At 44.1% G+C, this 21,437-nt stretch overlaps 3 protein-coding genes across 5 annotated transcripts in view; all 3 read right to left on the reverse strand.

Moving 5' to 3' along the window:
* Positions 1-4,389, reverse strand: part of LOC106589972 (uncharacterized) — a 230,297-nt gene extending 225,908 nt beyond the window's left edge. For all 3 annotated transcript variants that reach the window (XR_014383054.1, XM_082970596.1, XM_082970595.1), the window contains exon 1: positions 4,249-4,389. The gene's annotated coding sequence lies outside the window, so the exon portion shown is untranslated. The remainder of the gene's footprint in view (positions 1-4,248) is intronic.
* A 3,666-nt stretch (positions 4,390-8,055) lies between these two features.
* Positions 8,056-13,942, reverse strand: LOC145865482 (uncharacterized). The gene is made up of 2 exons (XM_082970388.1): positions 13,907-13,942; positions 8,056-9,623 (listed from the first exon to the last, which is right to left on the reverse strand). The coding sequence occupies exons 1-2, from the start codon at positions 13,940-13,942 to the stop codon at positions 8,364-8,366; spliced, it is 1,296 nt and encodes a 431-aa protein (XP_082826514.1). The 3' UTR covers positions 8,056-8,363.
* A 634-nt stretch (positions 13,943-14,576) lies between these two features.
* Positions 14,577-21,171, reverse strand: LOC106589957 (non-structural maintenance of chromosomes element 4 homolog A). The gene is made up of 6 exons (XM_045710191.2): positions 21,134-21,171; positions 19,256-19,827; positions 17,877-17,957; positions 17,519-17,649; positions 16,203-16,351; positions 14,577-15,169 (listed from the first exon to the last, which is right to left on the reverse strand). Exons 1-6 carry the CDS (start codon positions 21,169-21,171, stop codon positions 15,040-15,042), a joined length of 1,101 nt encoding a protein of 366 aa, XP_045566147.1. The 3' UTR covers positions 14,577-15,039.
* Between the last annotated feature and the right edge of the window lie 266 nt (positions 21,172-21,437).

A 21,437-nucleotide genomic window follows, 5' to 3' on the forward strand; every position in this document is an offset into this window, starting at 1 on the left:
AGACAGATATGGGACCAGGCTACAGACAGATATGGGACCAGGCTACAGACAGATATGGGACCAGGCTACAGACAGATCTGAGACCAGGCTATAGACAGATCTGAGACCAGGCTACAAACAGATCTGAGAGGGACAGACACAGAACTATGACTGAAACAGATACAGTTGCTTCATACTATATTGATTTACTCTGTGTGTGTGTGTGTGTGTGTGTGTGTGTGTGTGTGTGTGTGTGTGTGTGTGTGTGTGTGTGTGTGTGTGTGTGTGTGTGTGTGTGTGTGTGTGTGTGTGTGTGTGTGTGTGTGTGTGTGTGTGTGTGTGTGTGTGTGTGTGTGTGTGTGTGTGTGTGTGTGTGTGTGTGTGTGTGTGTGTGTGTGTGTGTGTGTACTAGACTGACACGGTGCCTGAGTTTGAAACTGTGTAATCCTATGAGATAAGCCTCTTGGGGTAGGTGACAGATTGGCCTGTCTGTGGTCATCCAGCTGTCTGTCTGCCTTGGGGACTAATAGCGATTAATACAGATTAATTCCAGCATCAACAACCAGCATCAACAACCAGCATCAACAACAAGCTACTATCGTCATGTTTAATACCAGCATCAACAACCAGCATCAACAGCATCAACAACCAGCATCAACAACCAGCATCAACAACCAGCATCAACAACAAGCTACTATCGTCATGTTTAATACCAGCATCAACAACCAGCATCAACAGCATCAACAACCAGCATCAACAACCAGCATCAACAACCAGCATCAACAACCAGCTCCTATCGTCATGTTTAACATTACTTTTGAATGACTACCTCATCTCTGTACGCCACACATACAATTATCTGTAAGGTCCCACAGTCGAGCAGTGAATTTCAAACACAGATTCAACCACAAAGACCAGGGAGGTTTTCCAATGACTCGCAAAGAAGGGCCCCTATTGGTAGATGGGTAAAAAAAAAATACTGCTGCAACTGTCTATTATCTATCCTTTACCCCTACCTACAGTATACTGCTGCTACTGTCTATTATCTATCCTTTACACCTACCTACAGTATACTGCTGCTACTGTCTATTATCTATCCTTTACCCCTACCTACAGTATACTGCTGTTACTGTCTATTATCTATCCTTTACCCCTACCTACAGTATACTGCTGTTACTGTCTATTATCTATCCTTCACCCCTACCTACAGTATACTGCTGCTACTGTCTATTATCTATCCTTTATCCCTACCTACAGTATACTGCTGCTACTGTCTATTATCTATCCTTTACCCCTACTTACAGTATACTGCTGTTACTGTCTATTATCTATCCTTTACCCCTACCTACAGTATACTGATGTTACTGTCTATTATCTATCCATTACCCCTACCTACAGTATACTGCTGTTACTGTCTATTACCTATCCTTTACCCCTACCTACAGTATACTGCTGTTACTGTCTATTACCTATCCTTTACCCCTACCTACAGTATACAGCTGTTACTGTCTATTATCTATCCTTTACCCCTACCTACAGTATACTGCTGCTACTGTCTATTATCTATCCTTTACCCCTACCTACAGTATACTGCTGCTACTGTCTATTATCTATCCTTTACCCCTACCTACAGTATACTGCTGTTACTGTCTATTATCTATCCTTTACCCCTACCTACAGTATACTGCTGTTACTGTCTATTATCTATCCTTTACCCCTACCTACAGTATACTGCTGTTACTGTCTATTACCTATCCTTTACCCCTACCTACAGTATACTGCTGCTACTGTCTATTATCTATCCTTTACCCCTACCTACAGTATACTGATGTTACTGTCTATTATCTATCCATTACCCCTACCTACAGTATACTGCTGTTACTGTCTATTATCTATCCTTTACCCCTACCTACAGTATACGGCTGTTACTGTCTATTATCTATCCTTTACCCCTACCTACAGTATACTGCTGTTACTGTCTATTATCTATCCTTTACCCCTACCTACAGTATACTGCTGCTACTGTCTATTATCTATCCTTTACCCCTACCTACAGTATACTGCTGCTACTGTCTATTATCTATCCTTTACCCCTACCTACAGTATACTGCTGTTACTGTCTATTATCTATCCTTTACCCCTACCTACAGTATACTGCTGTTACTGTCTATTATCTATCCTTTACCCCTACCTACAGTATACTGCTGTTACTGTCTATTATCTATCCTTCACCCCTACCTACAGTATACTGCTGCTACTGTCTATTATCTATCCTTTATCCCTACCTACAGTATACTGCTGCTACTGTCTATTATCTATCCTTTACCCCTACTTACAGTATACTGCTGTTACTGTCTATTATCTATCCTTTACCCCTACCTACAGTATACTGATGTTACTGTCTATTATCTATCCATTACCCCTACCTACAGTATACTGCTGTTACTGTCTATTACCTATCCTTTACCCCTACCTACAGTATACTGCTGTTACTGTCTATTACCTATCCTTTACCCCTACCTACAGTATACAGCTGTTACTGTCTATTATCTATCCTTTACCCCTACCTACAGTATACTGCTGCTACTGTCTATTATCTATCCTTTACCCCTACCTACAGTATACTGCTGCTACTGTCTATTATCTATCCTTTACCCCTACCTACAGTATACTGCTGTTACTGTCTATTATCTATCCTTTACCCCTACCTACAGTATACTGCTGTTACTGTCTATTATCTATCCTTTACCCCTACCTACAGTATACTGCTGTTACTGTCTATTATCTATCCTTTACCCCTACCTACAGTATACTGCTGCTACTGTCTATTATCTATCCTTTACCCCTACCTACAGTATACTGCTGTTACTGTCTATTATCTATCCATTACCCCTACCTACAGTATACTGCTGTTACTGTCTATTATCTATCCTTTACCCCTACCTACAGTATACGGCTGTTACTGTCTATTATCTATCCTTTACCCCTACCTACAGTATACTGCTGTTACTGTCTATTATCTATCCTTTACCCCTACCTACAGTATACTGCTGTTACTGTCTATTATCTATCCTTTACCCCTACCTACTGCTGTTACTGTCTATTATCTATCCTTTACCCCTACCTACAGTATACTGCTGTTACTGTCTATTATCTATCCTTTACCCCTACCTACAGTATACTGCTGTTACTGTCTATTATCTATCCTTTACCCCTACCTACAGTATACTGCTGTTACTGTCTATTATCTATCCTTTACCCCTACCTACAGTATACTGCTGTTACTGTCTATTATCTATCCTTTACCCCTACCTACAGTATACTGCTGTTACTGTCTATTATCTATCCTTTACCCCTACCTACAGTATACTGCTGTTACTGTCTATTATCTATCCTTTACCCCTACCTACAGTATACTGCTGTTACTGTCTATCTATCCTTTACCCCTACCTACAGTATACTGCTGTTACTGTCTATTATCTATCCTTTACCCCTACCTACAGTATACTGCTGTTACTGTCTATTATCTATCCTTTACCCCTACCTACAGTATACTGCTGTTACTGTCTATTATCTATCCTTTACCCCTACCTACAGTATACTGCTGTTACTGTCTATTATCTATCCTTTACCCCTACCTACAGTATACTGCTGTTACTGTCTATTATCTATCCTTTACCCCTACCTACAGTATACTGCTGTTACTGTCTATTATCTATCCTTTACCCCTACCTACAGTATACTGCTGTTACTGTCTATTATCTATCCTTTACCCCTACCTACAGTATACTGCTGTTACTGTCTATTATCTATCCTTTACCCCTACCTACAGTATACTGCTGTTACTGTCTATTATCTATCCTGTTGCCTAGTCACCCTGGTCTAAGGGGAGAATACATATAAGGTTGAGGTCAATCTGAAGCATAGCAAAGTAGTTCAGAGTACCAGGAAATGACTCCCTCAAAAGTAGTTCAGAGAACCAGGAAATGACTCCCTCAAAAGTAGTTCAGAGAACCAGGAAATGACTCCCTCAAAAGTAGTTCAGAGAACCAGGAAATGACTCCCTCAAAAGTAGTTCAGAGAACCAGGAAATGACTCCCTCAAAAGTAGTTCAGAGAACCAGGAAATGACTCCCTCAAAAGTAGTTCAGAGAACCAGGAAACACTCAAGCCTGTACTGTCACTGAGCACATGTGAAACATTAACTGAATACAGGACAACAACAACAACGAGAAAGGCAAACGAAAAGTCACAAAGATATTGAACTCACCAACACTAACAAGATGATGTACTGCATTATTATTACAATCTCAGGTTCTGCTACGACCTTGTTCAGTCAACGGTGCTGTCTATCTCTCTCACCCTCTTCTGTCTAAAAAGCAGTGTTGTCTTGCTATATCTGTTCTCTGAGAGGGACGGAGGGAGAGAGGTGGGGAGGGGACGGAGGGAGAGAGGTGGGGAGGGGAGGGGAGGGGAGGGGAGGGGAGGGAGGGAGGGAAGGTTGCGAGGGGACAGAACTGGAGCTAGGTAGGCAATGTCTGCTGCTGTCAGTGGGGGGTGGGAGAGCAAGGGGAGGATAGAGAGGGGGACAGGGAGGAGGTGAGAGGCTGTGGGGGGGAGACAGGGAGGAGGGGAGAGGCTGTGGGGGGAAGAGGGGGACAGGGAGGAGGGGAGAGGCTGTGGGGGGAGAGGGGGACAGGGAGGAGGGGAGAGGCTGTGGGGGGGCAGGGAGGAGGGGAGAGGCTGTGGGGGGGCAGGGAGGAGGAGAGAGGCTGTGGGGGGGGGAGGGGGACAGGGAGGAGGGGAGAGGCTGTGTGGGGGGGCAGGGAGGAGGAGAGAGGCTGTGGGGGGGGCAGGGAGGAGGAGAGGGGAGGGGGGGACTAGCTAGTTAACAATGTCAACAAACACACCAGCAGGATCAGGTGATATGGTGTCACCTCCTCTCTAATCTTGTTCCCAGCCACGTTTTTTGCGTAATAGCCTATGGATGAGGTTCCCATGTCTTTAACCCCCTCTGATACCCACTGACCCCATGTATGGTGACACAGCAGTCTGTCAAGACACTTCCAAAGCACTTTCCTGTCCACCTCCTCCCTGCTTCTCTCTTCCTATGGCAGGTGCTAGCTAACATGATCAGTGTCTTGAACCTACCAGGTATCTCTCCTGTCCGCCTCCTCCCTGCTTCTCTCTTCCTATGGCGGGTGCTAGCTAACATGATCAGTGTCTTGAACCTACCAGGTATCTCTCCTGTCCGCCTCCTCCCTGCTTCTCTCTTCCTATGGCGGGTGCTAGCTAACATGATCAGTGTCTTGAACCTACCAGGTATCTCTCCTGTCCGCCTCCTCCCTGCTTCTCTCTTCCTATGGCGGGTGCTAGCTAACATGATCAGTGTCTTGAACCTACCAGGTATCTCTCCTGTCCGCCTCCTCCCTGCTTCTCTCTTCCTATGGCGGGTGCTAGCTAACATGATCAGTGTCTTGAACCTACCAGGTATCTCTCCTGTCCACCTCCTCCCTGCTTCTCTCTTCCTATGGCGGGTGCTAGCTAACATGATCAGTGTCTTGAACCTACCAGGTATCTCTCCTGTCCACCTCCTCCCTGCTTCTCTCTTCCTATGGCGGGTGCTAGCTAACATGATCAGTGTCTTGAACCTACCAGGTATCTCTCCTGTCCACCTATCCTCTCTGTATCCCATCGCCCTCCTTTATCAGATTTCCTCCTTTCTGCCCCCCCCTCTCATTCTCTCTCTCTCTCTCTCTCTCTCTCTCTCTCTCTCCTCTCTCTCTCTCTCTCTCTCGTTCTCTCTTTCTCTCACCATCCATCCATCCATCCATCCATCTCTCTCTCTCTCTCTCTCTCTCTTTATCTCACCATCCATCTCTCTCTCTCTCTCATTCTCTCTCTCTCTCTCTCTCTCTCTCTCTCTCTCTCATTCTCTCTCTCTCTCTCTCTCTCGTTCTCTCTTTCTCTCACCATCCATCCATCCATCCATCCATCCATCTCTCTCTTTATCTCACCATCCATCTCTCTCTCTCTCTCTCATTCTCTCTCTCTCTCTCTCTCTCTCTCATTATCTCACCATCCATCTCTCTTGCTCGCTCTCCAGATTTCACAGCAATTAACACCCTCTCTACTGGGACAGCCAACACGGACGCTTACGGGTGAAGGGCATGTGGATGAGGTTGAGATTGGGGATGAGAGGGGAAGAGGAGAGGAGAAGGAGACAGTGACTGGACTGCATCAAGGGGGCTGAAGCAAAGGTTCTGAAATCCACTTTACATCAAAGCTCAACAGCAGAGGAAGCATATTATAGCACAATGTCATGACACCATACCATCAATCAACCAATCAAACTAACCAATCAACCAATCATACTAACCAATCAACCAATCAAACTAACCAATCAACCAATCAAACTAACCAATCAACCAATCAAACTAACCAATCAACCAATCATACTAACCAATCAACCAATCATACTAACCAATCAACCAATCATACTAACCAATCAACCAATCATACTAACCAATCAACCAATCAAACTAACCAATCAACCAATCATACTAACCAATCAACCAATCATACTAACCAATCAACCAATCATATGACACAGAAAACAGTCAAATCATATAAGCAAGTAGTGTATGTCAAAAAATATTATTGTGGCAGGTGTAAAAGGAAAACGAATCTCTCGTTATCAGACTACGTAAACATAAAAATAATTTATTTCTGGGTTAACCAAGATTAATAGAAAACTACCAGTTAGAAACCTCACTAATAATAATACTCTGGATGATAATAATAATAATAATAATCTGTATAATAATAACAATACTCTGGATGATAATAATAATAATAATAATCTGTATAATAATAATAATACTCTGGATGATAATAATAATAATCTGTATAATAATAATAATACTCTGGATGATAATAATAATAATCTGTATAATAATAATAATACTCTGGATGATAATAATAATAATAATAATAATCTGTATAATAATAATAATACTCTGGATGATAATAATAATAATCTGTATAATAATAATAATACTCTGGATGATAATAATAATCTGTATAATAATAATAATAATCTGGATAATAATAATAATACTCTGGATGATAATAATAATAATAATCTGTATATTAATAATAATAATCTGGATAATAATAATAATACTCTGGATGATAATAATAATAATAATCTGTATATTAATAATAATAATCTGTATAATAATAATAATACTCTGGATGATAATAATAATCTGTATAATAATAATAATAATCTGGATAATAATAATAATACTCTGGATGATAATAATAATAATAATCTGTATATTAATAATAATAATCTGGATAATAATAATAATACTCTGGATGATAATAATAATAATAATCTGTATATTAATAATAATAATCTGGATAATAATAATAATACTCTGGATGATAATAATAATAATCTGTATAATAATAATAATAATCTGTATAATAATAATAATCTGTATAATAATAATAATAATAATAATCTGTATAATAATAAAAATAATACTCTGGATAATAATCATAATAATAATATATATATATAATAATTATAATACTTTGATAAGACTTTTGCTCTGTTGATTATGGAATGCTGTACATGCTAGCTAGCTACTCTACTGTAGGCTACATGTCGTCATTGGGCTAGCATGGCTATCATGGCCCCTTTTATTGTTCATTTATAGATATTTTTTAAAATGGGGGGGGGGGTGTACCTCGCCAAATTGTTTATTTATTTAATTTATTTAACTAAGCAAGTCATTTAAGAACAAATTCTTATTTACAATGACAACCTACCAAAAGGCAGGTATAAAATAAAATAAAATACAAATATAGGACACAACAGTTTGCGTTATAAAGGACAGCACGACATTTGTTCAATAGAAGATTATCCTGTCGTTATCAGATGATAAAATATCACCAACGCTGATCCTACGGTTATAGTTAAAACACAACGCAGATGTCACGTGGATATACAATCTTTCTTTTCTTCCTTGAAGTAAAAAAATAACACATTTTTATTTAATTTTTTTATTTCACCTTTATTTAACCAGGTAGGCTAGTAGAGAACAAGTCCTTTATTTAACCAGGTAGGCCAGTTGAGAACAAGTTCTCATTTACAACTGCGACCTGGCCAAGATAAAGCAAAGCAGTTCGACAACATACAACAACACAGAGTTACACATGGAATAAAACAGTAGACAACAACAGTATATACAATGTGAGCAAATGAGAAAAATCACTGAGTTCGGCTCTCTCTTTTTAATCAAATAAATGTCATGAATTCAAAAACTGTGAACAACAACTATAGAAAACCAATATTTACAGCTAGAGTTAAAGTCAATAAGATGATAATGTTTTAAAAAAGAAACAGCAGCATTCTGGGAGCTGGGTGCTGGGAGCGTGGAGCTGGGTGCTGGGTGCTGGGAGCTGGGAGCGTGGAGCTGGGAGCTGGGTGCTGGGAGCGTGGAGCTGGGTGCTGGGAGCGTGGAGCTGGGAGCTGGGTGCTGGGAGCTGGGAGCTGGGTGCTGGGTGCTGGGTGCTGGGAGCGTGGAGCTGGGTGCTGGGTGCTGGGAGCGTGGAGCTGGGTGCTGGGTGCTGGGAGCTGGGAGCTGGGAGCTGGGTGCTGGGTGCTGGGTGCTGGGTGCTGGGAGCGTGGAGCTGGGTGCTGGGTGCTGGGAGCTGGGAGCGTGGAGCTGGGTGCTGGGTGCTGGGAGCTGGGAGCTGGGAGCTGGGTACTGGGAGCGTGGAGCGTGGAGCTGGGAGCTGGGTGCTGGGTGCTGGGTGCTGGGTGCTGGGAGCTGGGAGCTGGGTGCTGGGTGCTGGGTGCTGGGAGCTGGGTGCTGGGAGCTGGGAGCTGGGTGCTGGGTGCTGGGTGCTGGGAGCGTGGAGCTGGGTGCTGGGTGCTGGGTGCTGGGAGCGTGGAGCTGGGTGCTGGGAGCTGGGAGCTGGGAGCTGGGTGCTGGGTGCTGGGTGCTGGGTGCTGGGAGCGTGGAGCTGGGTGCTGGGTGCTGGGAGCTGGGAGCGTGGAGCTGGGTGCTGGGTGCTGGGAGCTGGGAGCTGGGAGCTGGGTACTGGGAGCGTGGAGCGTGGAGCTGGGAGCTGGGAGCTGGGTAATGGGAGCGTGGAGCTGGGAGCTGGGAGCTGGGTGCTGGGAGCTGGGAGCTGGGAGCTGGGTACTGGGAGCGTGGAGCGTGGAGCTGGGAGCTGGGAGCTGGGTAATGGGAGCTGGGAGCGTGGAGCTGGGTGCTGGGTGCTGGGAGCGTGGAGCTGGGTGCTGGGAGTGTGGAGCTGGGTGCTGGGTGCTGGGTGCTGGGAGCTGGGAGCTGGGAGCTGGGTGCTGGGTACTGGGAGCTGGGTGCTGGGTGCTGGGTGCTGGGAGCGTGGAGCTGGGAGCTGGGAGCGTGGAGCTGGGTGCTGGGTGCTGGGTGCTGGGAGCTGGGTGCTGGGTGCTGGGTGCTGGGAGCGTGGAGCTGGGAGCGTGGAGCTGGGTGCTGGGTGCTGGGTGCTGGGAGCTGGGAGCTGGGTGCTGGGTGCTGGGAGCTGGGAGCTGGGAGCGTGGATCAGTGGCTCATTGATACTAAAGGCCTCAATTATCTCCTACAGACACAGAGAGAGAGAGAAAGAGAGAGAGAGAGAGAGTATGTGAGAGAGAGAGAGAGAGCAGAAGAAAACATCAACGACAACAAACTCCGACAGAAGAAAACACAGTTTAGCACTGTAATACAACAACAACAATTACAACCAACTCCTGTACAGACTCTGTGTTATAGACCTGTATAGACTCTGTGTTATAGACCTGTATAGACTCTGTGTTATAGACCTGTATTGACTCTGTGTTATAGACCTGTATAGACTCTGTGTTATGGACTCTGTGTTATAGACCTGTATAGACTCTGTGTTATAGACCTGTATAGACTCTGTGTTATAGACCTGTATAGACTCTGTGTTATAGACCTGTATAGACTCTGTGTTATAGACCTGTATAGACTCTGTGTTATGGACCTGTATAGACTCTGTGTTATGGACCTGTATAGACTCTGTGTTATAGACCTGTATTGACTCTGTGTTATGGACTCTGTGTTATAGACCTGTATAGACTCTGTGTTATGGACTCTGTGTTATAGACCTGTATAGACTCTGTGTTATAGACCTGTATAGACTCTGTGTTATAGACCTGTATAGACTGTGTTATAGACCTGTATAGACTCTGTGTTATAGACCTGTATAGACTCTGTGTTATAGACCTGTATAGACTCTGTGTTATAGACCTGTATAGATTCTCTGTTATAGACCTGTATAGACTCTGTGTTATGGACTCTGTGTTATGGACCTGTATAGACTCTGTGTTATGGACTCTGTGTTATAGACCTGTATAGACTCTGTGTTATAGACCTGTATAGACTCTGTGTTATAGACCTGTATAGACTCTGTGTTATGGACCTGTATAGACTCTGTGTTATAGACCTGTATAGACTCTGTGTTATAGACTCTGTGTTATGGACCTGTATAGACTCTGTGTTATAGACCTGTATAGACTCTGTGTTATAGACCTGTATAGACTCTGTGTTATAGACCTGTATAGACTCTGTGTTATAGACCTGTATAGACTCTCTGTTATAGACCTGTATAGACTCTGTGTTATGGACTCTGTGTTATGGACCTGTATAGACTCTGTGTTATAGACCTGTATAGACTCTCTGTTATAGACCTGTATAGACTCTGTGTTATGGACTCTGTGTTATAGACCTGTATAGACTCTGTGTTATAGACCTGTATAGACTCTGTGTTATGGACCTGTATAGACTCTGTGTTATGGACCTGTATAGACTCTGTGTTATAGACCTGTATAGACTCTGTGTTATAGACTCTGTGTTATGGACCTGTATAGACTCTGTGTTATAGACCTGTATAGACTCTGTGTTATAGACCTGTATAGACTCTGTGTTATGGACCTGTATAGACTGTGTTATAGACCTGTATAGACTCTGTGTTATGGACCTGTATAGACTCTGTGTTATAGACCTGTATATACTCTGTGTTATAGACCTGTATAGACTCTGTGTTATAGACCTGTATAGACTCTGTGTTATAGACTGTGTTATGGACCTGTATAGACTCTGTGTTATAGACTCTGTGTTATAGACCTGTATAGACTGTGTTATAGACCTGTATTGACTCTGTGTTATAGACCTGTATAGACTCTGTGTTATAGACCTGTATAGACTCTGTGTTATAGACCTGTATATACTGTGTTATGGACCTGTATAGACTCTGTGTTATGGACCTGTATAGACTCTGTGTTATAGACCTGTATAGACTCTGTGTTATAGACCTGTATAGACTCTGTGTTATAGACCTGTATAGACTCTGTGTTATAGACCTGTACAGACTGTGTTATAGACCTGTATAGACTCTGTGTTATTGACCTGTATAGACTCTGTGTTATAGACCTGTATAGACTCTGTTATAGACCTGTATAGACTCTGTGTTATGGACCTGTATAGACTGTGTTATGGGCCTGTATAGACTCCAGTGGTGTGGGGGCTGTGCTTTGGCAAAGTGGGTGGGGTTATATCCTGCCTGTTTGGCCCTGTCCGGGGGTATCATCGGATGGGGCCACAGTGTCTCCTGACCCCTCCTGTCTCAGCCTCCAGTATTTATGCTGCAGTAGTTTATGTGTCGGGGGGCTAGGGTCAGTCTGTTACATCTGGAGTATTTCTCTTGTCTTATCCGGTGTCCTGTGTGAATTTAAATATGCTCACTCTAATTCTCTCTTTCTCTCTTTCTTTTCTCTCTCCCGGAGGACCTGAGCCCTAGGACCATGCCTCAGGACTACCTGGCATGATGACTCCCTGCTGTCCCCAGTCCACCTGGCCGTGCTGCTGCTCCAGTTTCAACTGTTCTGCCTGCGGCTATGGAACCCTGGCCTGTTCACCGGACGTGCTACCTGTCCCAGACCTGCTGTCCCAGACCTGCTGGAACCCTGACCTGTTCACCGGACGTGCTACCTGTCCCAGACCTGCTGGAACCCTGACCTGTTCACCAGACGTGCTACCTGTCCCAGACCTGCTGTTTTCAACTCTCTAGAGACAGCAGGAGCGGTAGAGATACTCTGAATGATCGGCTATGAAAAAGCCAACTGACATTTACTCTTGAGTTGCTGACTTGTTGCACCCTCGACAACTACTGTGATTATTATTATTTGACCATGCTGGTCATTTATGAACATTTGAACATCTTGGCCATGTGCTGTTATAATCTCCACCCGGCTCAGCCAGAAGAGGACTGGCCACCCCTCATAGCCTGGTTCCTCTCTAGGTTTCTTCCTAGGTTTTGACCTTTCTAGGGAGTTTTTCCTAGCCACCGTGCTTCTACACCTGCATTGCTTGCCATTTGGGGTTTTAGGCTGGGTTTCTGTACAGCACTTTGTGATATCAGCTGATGTAAGAAGGGCTATATAAATACATTTGATTTGATTTGATGGGCCTGTACAGACTGTGTTATAGACCTGTATAGACTGTGTTATAGACCTGTATTGACTCTGTGTTATGGGCCTGTATAGACTCTGTGTTATAGACCTGTATAGACTCTGTGTTATAGACCTGTATAGACTCTGTGTTATGGGCCTGTATAGACTCTGTGTTATGGACCTGTATAGACTCTGTGTTATAGACCTGTATAGACTCTGTGTTATAGACCTGTATAGACTCTGTGTTATGGACCTGTATAGACTGTGTTATAGACCTGTATAGACTCTGTGTTATAGACCTGTATAGACTCTGTGTTATAGACCTGTATTGACTCTGTGTTATAGACCTGTATAGACTCCGTGTTATGGACTCTGTGTTATAGACCTGTATAGACTGTGTTATAGACCTGTATAGACTCTGTGTTATGGACTCTGTGTTATAGACCTGTATAGACTCTGTGTTATAGACCTGTATAGACTCTGTGTTATAGACCCGTACAGAGAAGAGACAGGAGAAGTGTTAGTGGCTGCGACCTCCTGTCATATGTACAATAATACACTACATGACCAAAAGTATGTGGACATCTCATTTGGGTTGAGGTCTGGTGATTGGGGAGGCCAGGTCATCTGATGCAGCACTCTATCACTCTCCTTCTTGGTCAAATAGCCCTTACACAGCCTGGAGCTGTGTTTTGGGTCATTGTCCTATTGAAAAACAAATGATAGTCCCACTAAGCGCAAACCAGATGGGATGGCGTATCGCTGCAGAATACTGTGGTAGCCATGCTGGTTAAGTGTGCCTTGAATTCTAAATAAATCACTGATAGTGTCACCAGCAAAGCACCCCCACACCATCACACCACCTCCTCCATGCTTCACGGTGGGAAACACACATGCGGAGATCATCCGTTCACCTACTCTGCGTCTCACAAAGACACGGAGGTTGGAATCAAAAATCTAAAATTTGGACTCATCAGACCAAAGGACAGATTTCCACCGGTCAAATGTCTATTTTTCGTGTTTCTTGGCCCAAGCAAGTCTGTTCATCTTATTGATGTCCTTTAGTAGTGGTTTCTTTGCAGCAATTCGACCATGAAGGCCTGATTCACGCAGTCTCCTCTGAACAGTTGATGTTGAGATGTGTCTGTTACTTGAACTGCAATCTGAGGTGCAGTTAACTAATGATTGAACTCTGTGAAGAATTTATTTGGACTGCATTCGATTAAGGCAGCCCCCCGCGCCTTTCTGATTCAGAGGAGTTGGGTTAAATGCGGAAGACACATTTCAATTGAATACATTCAGTTGTACAACTGACTAGGCAGCCCCCTCCTTTTCCCTCTTTCCCCCCAATCTGAGGTGCAGTTAACTCTAATGAACGTATTCTCTGCAGCAGAGGTAACTCTGGCTCTACCCTTCCTGTTGTGGTCCTCATGAGAACCAGTTTCATCATAGCGCTTGATTGTTTTTTGCGCCTGCACTTGAAGAAACTTTCAAAGTACTTGAAATATTCCGGATTGACTGATCTTCAAGTCTTAAAGTAATGATGGACTGTCGTTTCTCTTTGCTTATTTGAGCTTTTCTTGGCATAATATGGACTTGGTATTTTACCAAATAGAGCTATCTTCTGTATATCACCCCTACATTGTCACATCACAACTGATTGGCTCAAACGCATTAAGAAGGAAAGAAATTCCACAAATGAACTTTTAACAAGGCACACCTGTTAATTGGTCCCGTGTGGCTCAGTTGGTAGAGCATGGTGTTTGCAACGCCAGGGTTGTGGGTTCGATTCCCACGGGGGACCAGTACGGAGAAAAAAATGTATGAAATGTATGCATTCACTACTGTAAGTCGCTCTGGATAAGAGCGTCTGCTAAATGACTAAAATGTAATGTAAATGTAATTGAAATACATTCCAGGTGACTACCTCATGAAACTGGTTGAGAGAATGCAAAGCTGTCAAGGGTAGCTACTTTAAAGAATCTCAAATATAAAATATATTTGAATTTCTTTAACACTTTTATGGTTACTACATGATTCCATATGTGTTATTTCATAGTTTTGATGTCTTCATTATTATTCTACAATGTAGAAAATAGTAAAAAATAAAATAAAAACCCTGGAATGAGTAGGTGTGTCCTAACTTTTGACTGGTACTGTACATCCAGGCTGATCGCTGATCAAACTGATCTCCTTATCAAAAACCCTATTGCAAAGCTACTTTATGTAAAACAGAGAAGGGTCGAGCCAAGCCAAGCCAAGCCAAACTGTACTGGGCTGGGCTGGTCATCAACTAGAATTGCTGGAACTTAAGGATTTTGTGCACTGGCAAGCCAGGCTAGTAGATCCCAGGTCTAAGATCAGTGCTATGAGACATTTTCTACTAGCCCGGTCTGAACGGTACTAGCCTCAGGCTAGCGGTCTAGCTTCATTTCTATCCCTGGAAGCGTGCTTGAAAAGACAACGTGACAAGAGAATACAGGAGTCATTAGTCAGGTTGGGGTCAAACAACAGTATGACAAAGGGGTGACTCCTACAGTACAGTCAGGTTGGGGTCAGTGTTAAAGCGGAGACCTGAGTTGGCATGATCCTCTTGACTTCCTTGCTGGGGGCTTTCCTCTGTCTCTCTACCCTCTGGCGAGGTGAAGGCAGCTCAGCCAGGAACGATCCCATCCTGGTAGAGAGACACACAGGCACAGTCAGAGACTTTTACGCACTAAATTAAATATAAACGCAACATGTAAAGTGTTGGTCCCATGTTTCATGAGCTGAAATAAAAAGATCCCAGAAATGTTTCTTATGCATAAAAAGCTTATTTCTCTCAACTTTTGTGCAAACATTTGTTTACATCTGTTAGTGAGCATTTATCCTTTGCCAAGATAATCCATCCACCTGACAGGTGTGGCATATCAACAAGCTGATTAAACAGCATGATCATTACACAAGTCCACCTTGTGCTGGGGACAATAAAAGGCCACTCTAAAATATGCAGTTTCGTCACCCAACACAATGCCACAGATGTGTCAAGTTTTGAGGGAGCGTGCAATTGGTATGCTGACTGCAGGAATGTCCACCAGAGCTGTTGCCAGAGAATTGAATGTTAATTTCTCTACCATAAGCCGCCTCCAACATCGTTTTAGAGAATTTTCCAGTAAGTCCAACTGTATGGCGTTGTGTGGGCGAGCGGTTTGCTGATGTCAACGTTGTGAACAGAGTGCCCCATGGTGGTGGGCAGGCACAACGAACACAATTGCATTTTATAGATGGCAATTTGAATGTACACAAATACAGTGAAGAAATACCAAGGCCCATTCTTTAAGGTATCAGTGACCAACAGATGCATATCTGAATTCCCAATCGTGAAATCCATAGATTAGGGCCTAATGAATTTCTTTCAATTCACAGATTTCCTGTAACTGAACTGTAAATGAAGTAAAATCAATGAAATTGTTGCATGTTGCGTTTTATATTTTTGTTCAGAACACATTTTCTCTGCGTATATTTGGTGAGTGGTCACCGTTGCCCCAAGCATCCCAAAGAGTTGGAGGATGATGTCTGCGTTCGACTACATCGCAAACCGACTGTACAGAATCCCTGATCGTTACAAATCACCCTGCATCTCAAATAACAACTCATTATTTAATTTTATATTAGCGATTCTGGGCCTCGCCTTGCTCCAACTGATCCCCTCAAACATGCTGACTCACATGTAGTGGAAGGACGGAGCAGTCCTGAAGCAGCGTTGAGCTCTATTAGCCACCCTCTGCCACGAGTCCTGGGGGAGGTAGCCACCGCTCGCGCCACCCTCCTCCTCCTCATCTTCATCCTCCAGGCGATTCAAACCCATGAACGACAACTGGGTGGACCAATAAGAACACAAAGGATAAAGCGTTAGCAATCTGACAAACATTAGCCTTCACCACCTCCCTCTCCTTCCCTACCTCTCTCTCTACCTGCCTCTCCTTTCGCACCTCCCTCTCCACCTCCCTCTCCTTCCCTACCTCTCTCTCTACCTGCCTCTCCTTTCGCACCTCCCTCTCCACCTCCCGCTCCTTCCCTACCTCTCTCTCTACCTGCCTCTCCTTTCGCACCTCCCTCTCCTTCCCTACCTCTCTCTCTACCTGCCTCTCCTTTCGCACCTCCCTCTCCACCTCCCTCTCCTTCCCTACCTCTCTCTCTCTCTACCTGCCTCTCCTTTCGCACCTCCCTCTCCACCTCCCTCTCCTTCCCTACCTCTCTCTCTACCTGCCTCTCCTTTCACGCCTCCCTCTCCACCTCCCTCTCCTTCCCTACCTCTCTCTCTACCTGCCTCTCCTTTCACACCTCCCTCTCCACCTCCCTCTCCTTCCCTACCTCTCTCTCTACCTGCCTCTCCTTTCGCACCTCCCTCTCCTTCCCTACCTCTCTCTCTACCTGCCTCTCCTTTCGCACCTCCCTCTCCACCTCCCTCTCCTTCCCTACCTCTCTCTCTACCTGCCTCTCCTTTCGCACCTCCCTCTCCACCTCCCTCTCCTTCCCTACCTCTCTCTCTACCTGCCTCTCCTTTCACACCTCCCTCTCCACCTCCCTCTCCTTCCCTACCTCTCTCTCTACCTGCCTCTCCTTTCGCACCTCCCTCTCCTTCCCTACCTCTCTCTCTACCTGCCTCTCCTTTCGCACCTCCCTCTCCACCTCCCTCTCCTTCCCTACCTCTCTCTCTACCTGCCTCTCCTTTCGCACCTCCCTCTCTACCTCCCTCTCCTTCCCTACCTCTCTCTCTACCTGCCTCTCCTTTCGCACCTCCCTCTCCACCTCCCTCTCCTTCCCCACCTCCCACCTTCCTCTCCTTACCCTCCTCCCCCACCTCCCTCTCCACTTCCCTCTCCTTTCGCACCTCCCTCTCCAACTCCCTCTCCTTCCTTACCTCCCTCTCCACCTCCCTCTCCTTCCCCACCTCCCACCTTCCTCTCCTTCCCCTCCTCTCTCCTTACCCTCCTCCCTACCTCCCTCTCCTCCTCAGTCCCATCCTCCTCATCCTACTTACCAGGTGTTCAGCGAAGGCTGAGGGATCGAAGGCTGATCCCTCAGCGTGTAGCTGGCTGGCCTTCTCCTTCCCCAGGTCTGTAGCCAGCACCAGGAGATGGGCGTCGAGAGCTGCTTCACGGGCCTGACGGACTGAGAGAAGACAAAACATGAGGGTGAAGACAAAGAAAAGAGTGAGGATATTAGATTGAGATACTAACAACTTTAAAACGACTTCCTTCCTTCCTTGGAATAATCCCTGACTCAGACATTACTAGATTGGTGAGAGCTACCCCCTTACTTTTGCCTGTTTCGACTATGATTAGTGGCGATTTCAAGGTAAGGATGCAATGCAAAGAATTTGACAGATCCTATCATACCTTCTGCAAACAGTTTGTTGGCCTCCTCCAACACGTCTGTCAGTTTGTTGTTGGTGGGACTCAACATGTCCTCTCTGTTCTCTGGGGAAAAAAACGAAGAAGAAGGTTCAAGGTACAACTTGGACAAATCATTGAAATCAATTTCCTGGTTGCTAAAGTTCTATCATGTTTTCCTAATAAATATACTGAACCAAAAAAAATATATAAAAACGCAACATGAAACAATTTCAACGATTTTACTGAGTTCAAATCAAATCAAATGTTATTTGTCACATACACGTGTTTAGCAGGTGTTATTGCGTGTGTGTAGAGAAAATGCTTGTGTTTCTAGCTCCAACAGTGCTGTAGTATCTAACAATACACAACAATACACACACATCTAAAAGTAAAAGAAAGGAATTAAGGAATATATAAATATTAGGACGAGCGATGTCGGAGTGGTGCAGACTAAAATACAGTCGAATAGAATACAGTATATACATAAGTGTGTGATTTCAAGTCTATGTATACAGGGCAGCAGCCTCTAAGGTGCAGGGTTACTACGTAACCGGGTGGAAGCCGCCTAGTGAGTTACAGTTCATATAAGGAAATCAGTCAATTGAAATAAATTAACTAGACCCTAATCTATGGATTTCACATGACTGGGCAGGGGCACAGCCATTGGTGGGCCTGGGAGGGCATAGGCCCACCCAGCTTGGGAGCCATGCTGTTTAATCAGCTTCTTGATATGCCACACCTGTCAGGTGGATGGATTATCTTGGCAAAGGAGAAATGCTTTTAACAGGGATGTAAACAAATTTATGCACAAAATTTGAGAGAAATAAGCTTTTTTGTGCATATGAAATATTTCTGGCATCTTTTATTTCAGCTCATGAAACACGGGACCAACACTTTACATGTTGTGTTTATATTTTTGTTCAGGATATAATAGCATTGTGGCAAAACAAGCAACGTAGAGAATCATTATACAATCTAAAGCACTGTGAAATATATTTTCAATAACCAAGTCATTTCATATTCAACAGGTGTACAAGCTAGACAATCTATAACTCACATTTCTATGTGAATTAGCTCATGCTGGACCTTTACCTTGACGCTATACTGGATACCTGGGAGGATTAACACACTTTCTCTAGAAGTGGGGCACTTGCACACTCCCCGTCACGGACGTACATGTTTTGGGTAATTCCCTCCAGCTATTGTTTATACCTATCCAATACTTTTAAATCCACGACGGGGAGAATACAAAACAAGTGTACACTTTGGGAAAAGTGTGGAGAATTGAGAACTCACGGTCCATGGCCACCATTCCCAGACAGCCCCCACTACATTGTCTTTACATTTGAGTCATTTGGCAGATCCTCTTATCCACTACTCACGTTGAACAGAGTTGATGAGGTCCCTGTATTTGCTCCTGATCTCTCTCCTCCGTGCCGGATCATTGTCCTCATCCTGCATGTCTGCTGGGCTGCACCCGGCCTCATCATCATCATCATCACCACCGCCGCCTGCCGCCACCGCTGCCTCCTCTACCCCCAGACACTCCGTTCTGATGGGGAGTAGCGGTCTCGTCCCCTCCGCTCCCTCCTCTACCCCCAGACACACCGTTCTGATGGGGAGTAGCGGTCTCGTCCCCTCCGCTCCCTCCTCTACCCCCAGACACACCGTTCTGATGGGGAGTAGCGGTCTCGTCCCCTCCGCGGCCTCCTCTACCCCCAGACACACCGTTCTGATGGGGAGTAGCGGTCTCGTCCCCTCCGCTGCCTCCTCTACCCCCAGACACTCCGTTCTGATGGGGAGTAGCGGTCTCGTCCCCTCCGCTGCCTCCTCTACCCCCCAGACACTCCGTTCTGATGGGGAGTAGCGGTCTCGTCCCCTCCGCGGCTGGCTCGCCTCATCTTGGATGGGGGTTATTGGTATCGTATGCTGTTGGTTGGTGTTCCTCTCTCCTCTGTTCTTTTAGGTTTTGGCTTTTCAACCCCTCTTCAAAGCTGGAGCATTGTGGGAAAAGTTGGGAGACAGTCAGGTAACTATCATTCATTGCCACTTTAAGGAAATCCTAGTGTTGAGAGATTAGTGTTTTTTGAGGTCAGTTCTATGATTAAAAAAATAAAATAATTATCACAGTTTTCAGTTTTGATTATTATTTTTTTACATTTAATACACTATACATTGTGTTTGTTGAATGCTGTAACAACAGAATAAAACAACGAATAACAGGCCCATGATGGTAGTGACTCATTACTGCTGATCACTTATTAACCATCAGTTATTCACATTACCTTCATTTAATCAAATATTGAAGTTGTTGTGTATATTAGTTTTATGTGATGACTTTATTATTTCCTTCCAAGTCATCATCTCATCTCTATAGAGCTGCTGCTGTCTGACCAAAAAATAATATTTTAGTAGTCCTTTAAAGTAAATAAGACATACTCTCATGACAGCTGAAAACCAACTATCAATCCCTTACAGTGCATTCGGGAAAGTATTCAGACCCCTTCCCTTTTTCCACATTTAGTTACATTACAGCTTTACTCTAAAATTGATTCAATAAAACAATCTTCATCAATCTACACACCATAAAGACAAAGCGAAAACTGTTTTTTAGAAATATTTGCAAATGTATAAAAAAAAATAAAAAAAATGAAATAGCTTAAGTATTCAGACCCTTTGCTATGAGACCTGAAATTGAGCTCAGGTGCATCCTGTTTCCATTGATCATCCTTGAGATGTTTCTACAACTTGATTGGAGTCCACCTGTGGTCAATTCAATTGATTGGACATGATTTGGAAAGACACACACCTGTCTATATAAGGTCCCACAGTTGACAGTGGATGTCAGAGCAAAAACCAAACCATAAGGTCGAAGGAATTGTCCGTAGAGCTCCGAGACAGGATTGTGTCAAGGCACAGATCTGGGGAAGGGTATTAAAACATTTCTGCAGCATTGAGGGTCCCCTTCAGTGGCCTCCATCCTTCTTAAACGGAAGAAGTTTGGAACTGCAAAACTGTGCAATCGTGGGAGAAGGGCCTTAGTCAGGGAGGTGAATACTTATATAAATGCGATATATCAGTTGTATTTTTAATACATTAGCAAAAATGTCTAAACCTGTTTTTGCTTTGTCATGATTGATGACTGGGGGGAACAGTTGAATCCATTTTTAATACGGCTGTAATGTAACAAATGTGGATAAGTCAAGGGGTCCAAATACTTCTGAATGGACTGTTGATCATGTATTTTCAGGTAGAGATACCTTGCCTTGTGAAGCGACAGCTGCTCTTTATATCCCATTATGATCGCCCTTTCTTCCGTATTTTATTTAACTAGACAAGTCAGTTATTAAATTCTTATTTCCAATCACGGCCTACCGGGGACGACGCTGGGCCAATAGCGCGCGTAAAAGACTGGACAAGGAGAGGCGCAATGCATTATGGTTATTGTAGTTAATTACCACGTTTATGCACTAAACTATGTACAATATTGGCCTGTTGGAAACTACAACTCCCTACTACATCGCACAGTTCAAGCTGGATCCGATTTCCCTCTATAGAACTGTG

This window comes from Salmo salar, chromosome 28, assembly GCF_965601325.2.
Source record: "Salmo salar chromosome 28, fSalSal1, whole genome shotgun sequence".
Taxonomy (NCBI): Eukaryota; Metazoa; Chordata; class Actinopteri; order Salmoniformes; family Salmonidae; genus Salmo; species Salmo salar.

Coding starts and splice junctions, on each gene's coding strand:
- LOC145865482 (XM_082970388.1), bottom strand. CDS start 13,942: ATGAAACTGGTTCTCATGAGGACCACAACAGGAAGG. Junction 9,624..13,906: donor TGAGGACCACAACAGGAAGG/GTAGAGCCAGAG, acceptor CTGTGTCTGTAG/GAGATAATTGAGGCCTTTAG.
- LOC106589957 (XM_045710191.2), bottom strand. CDS start 21,171: ATGGGATATAAAGAGCAGCTGTCGCTTCACAAGGCAAG. Junction 19,828..21,133: donor CTGTCGCTTCACAAGGCAAG/GTATCTCTACCT, acceptor CTAAAAGAACAG/AGGAGAGAGGAACACCAACC. Junction 15,170..16,202: donor GCTCCGTCCTTCCACTACAT/GTGAGTCAGCAT, acceptor TCTCTCTACCAG/GATGGGATCGTTCCTGGCTG.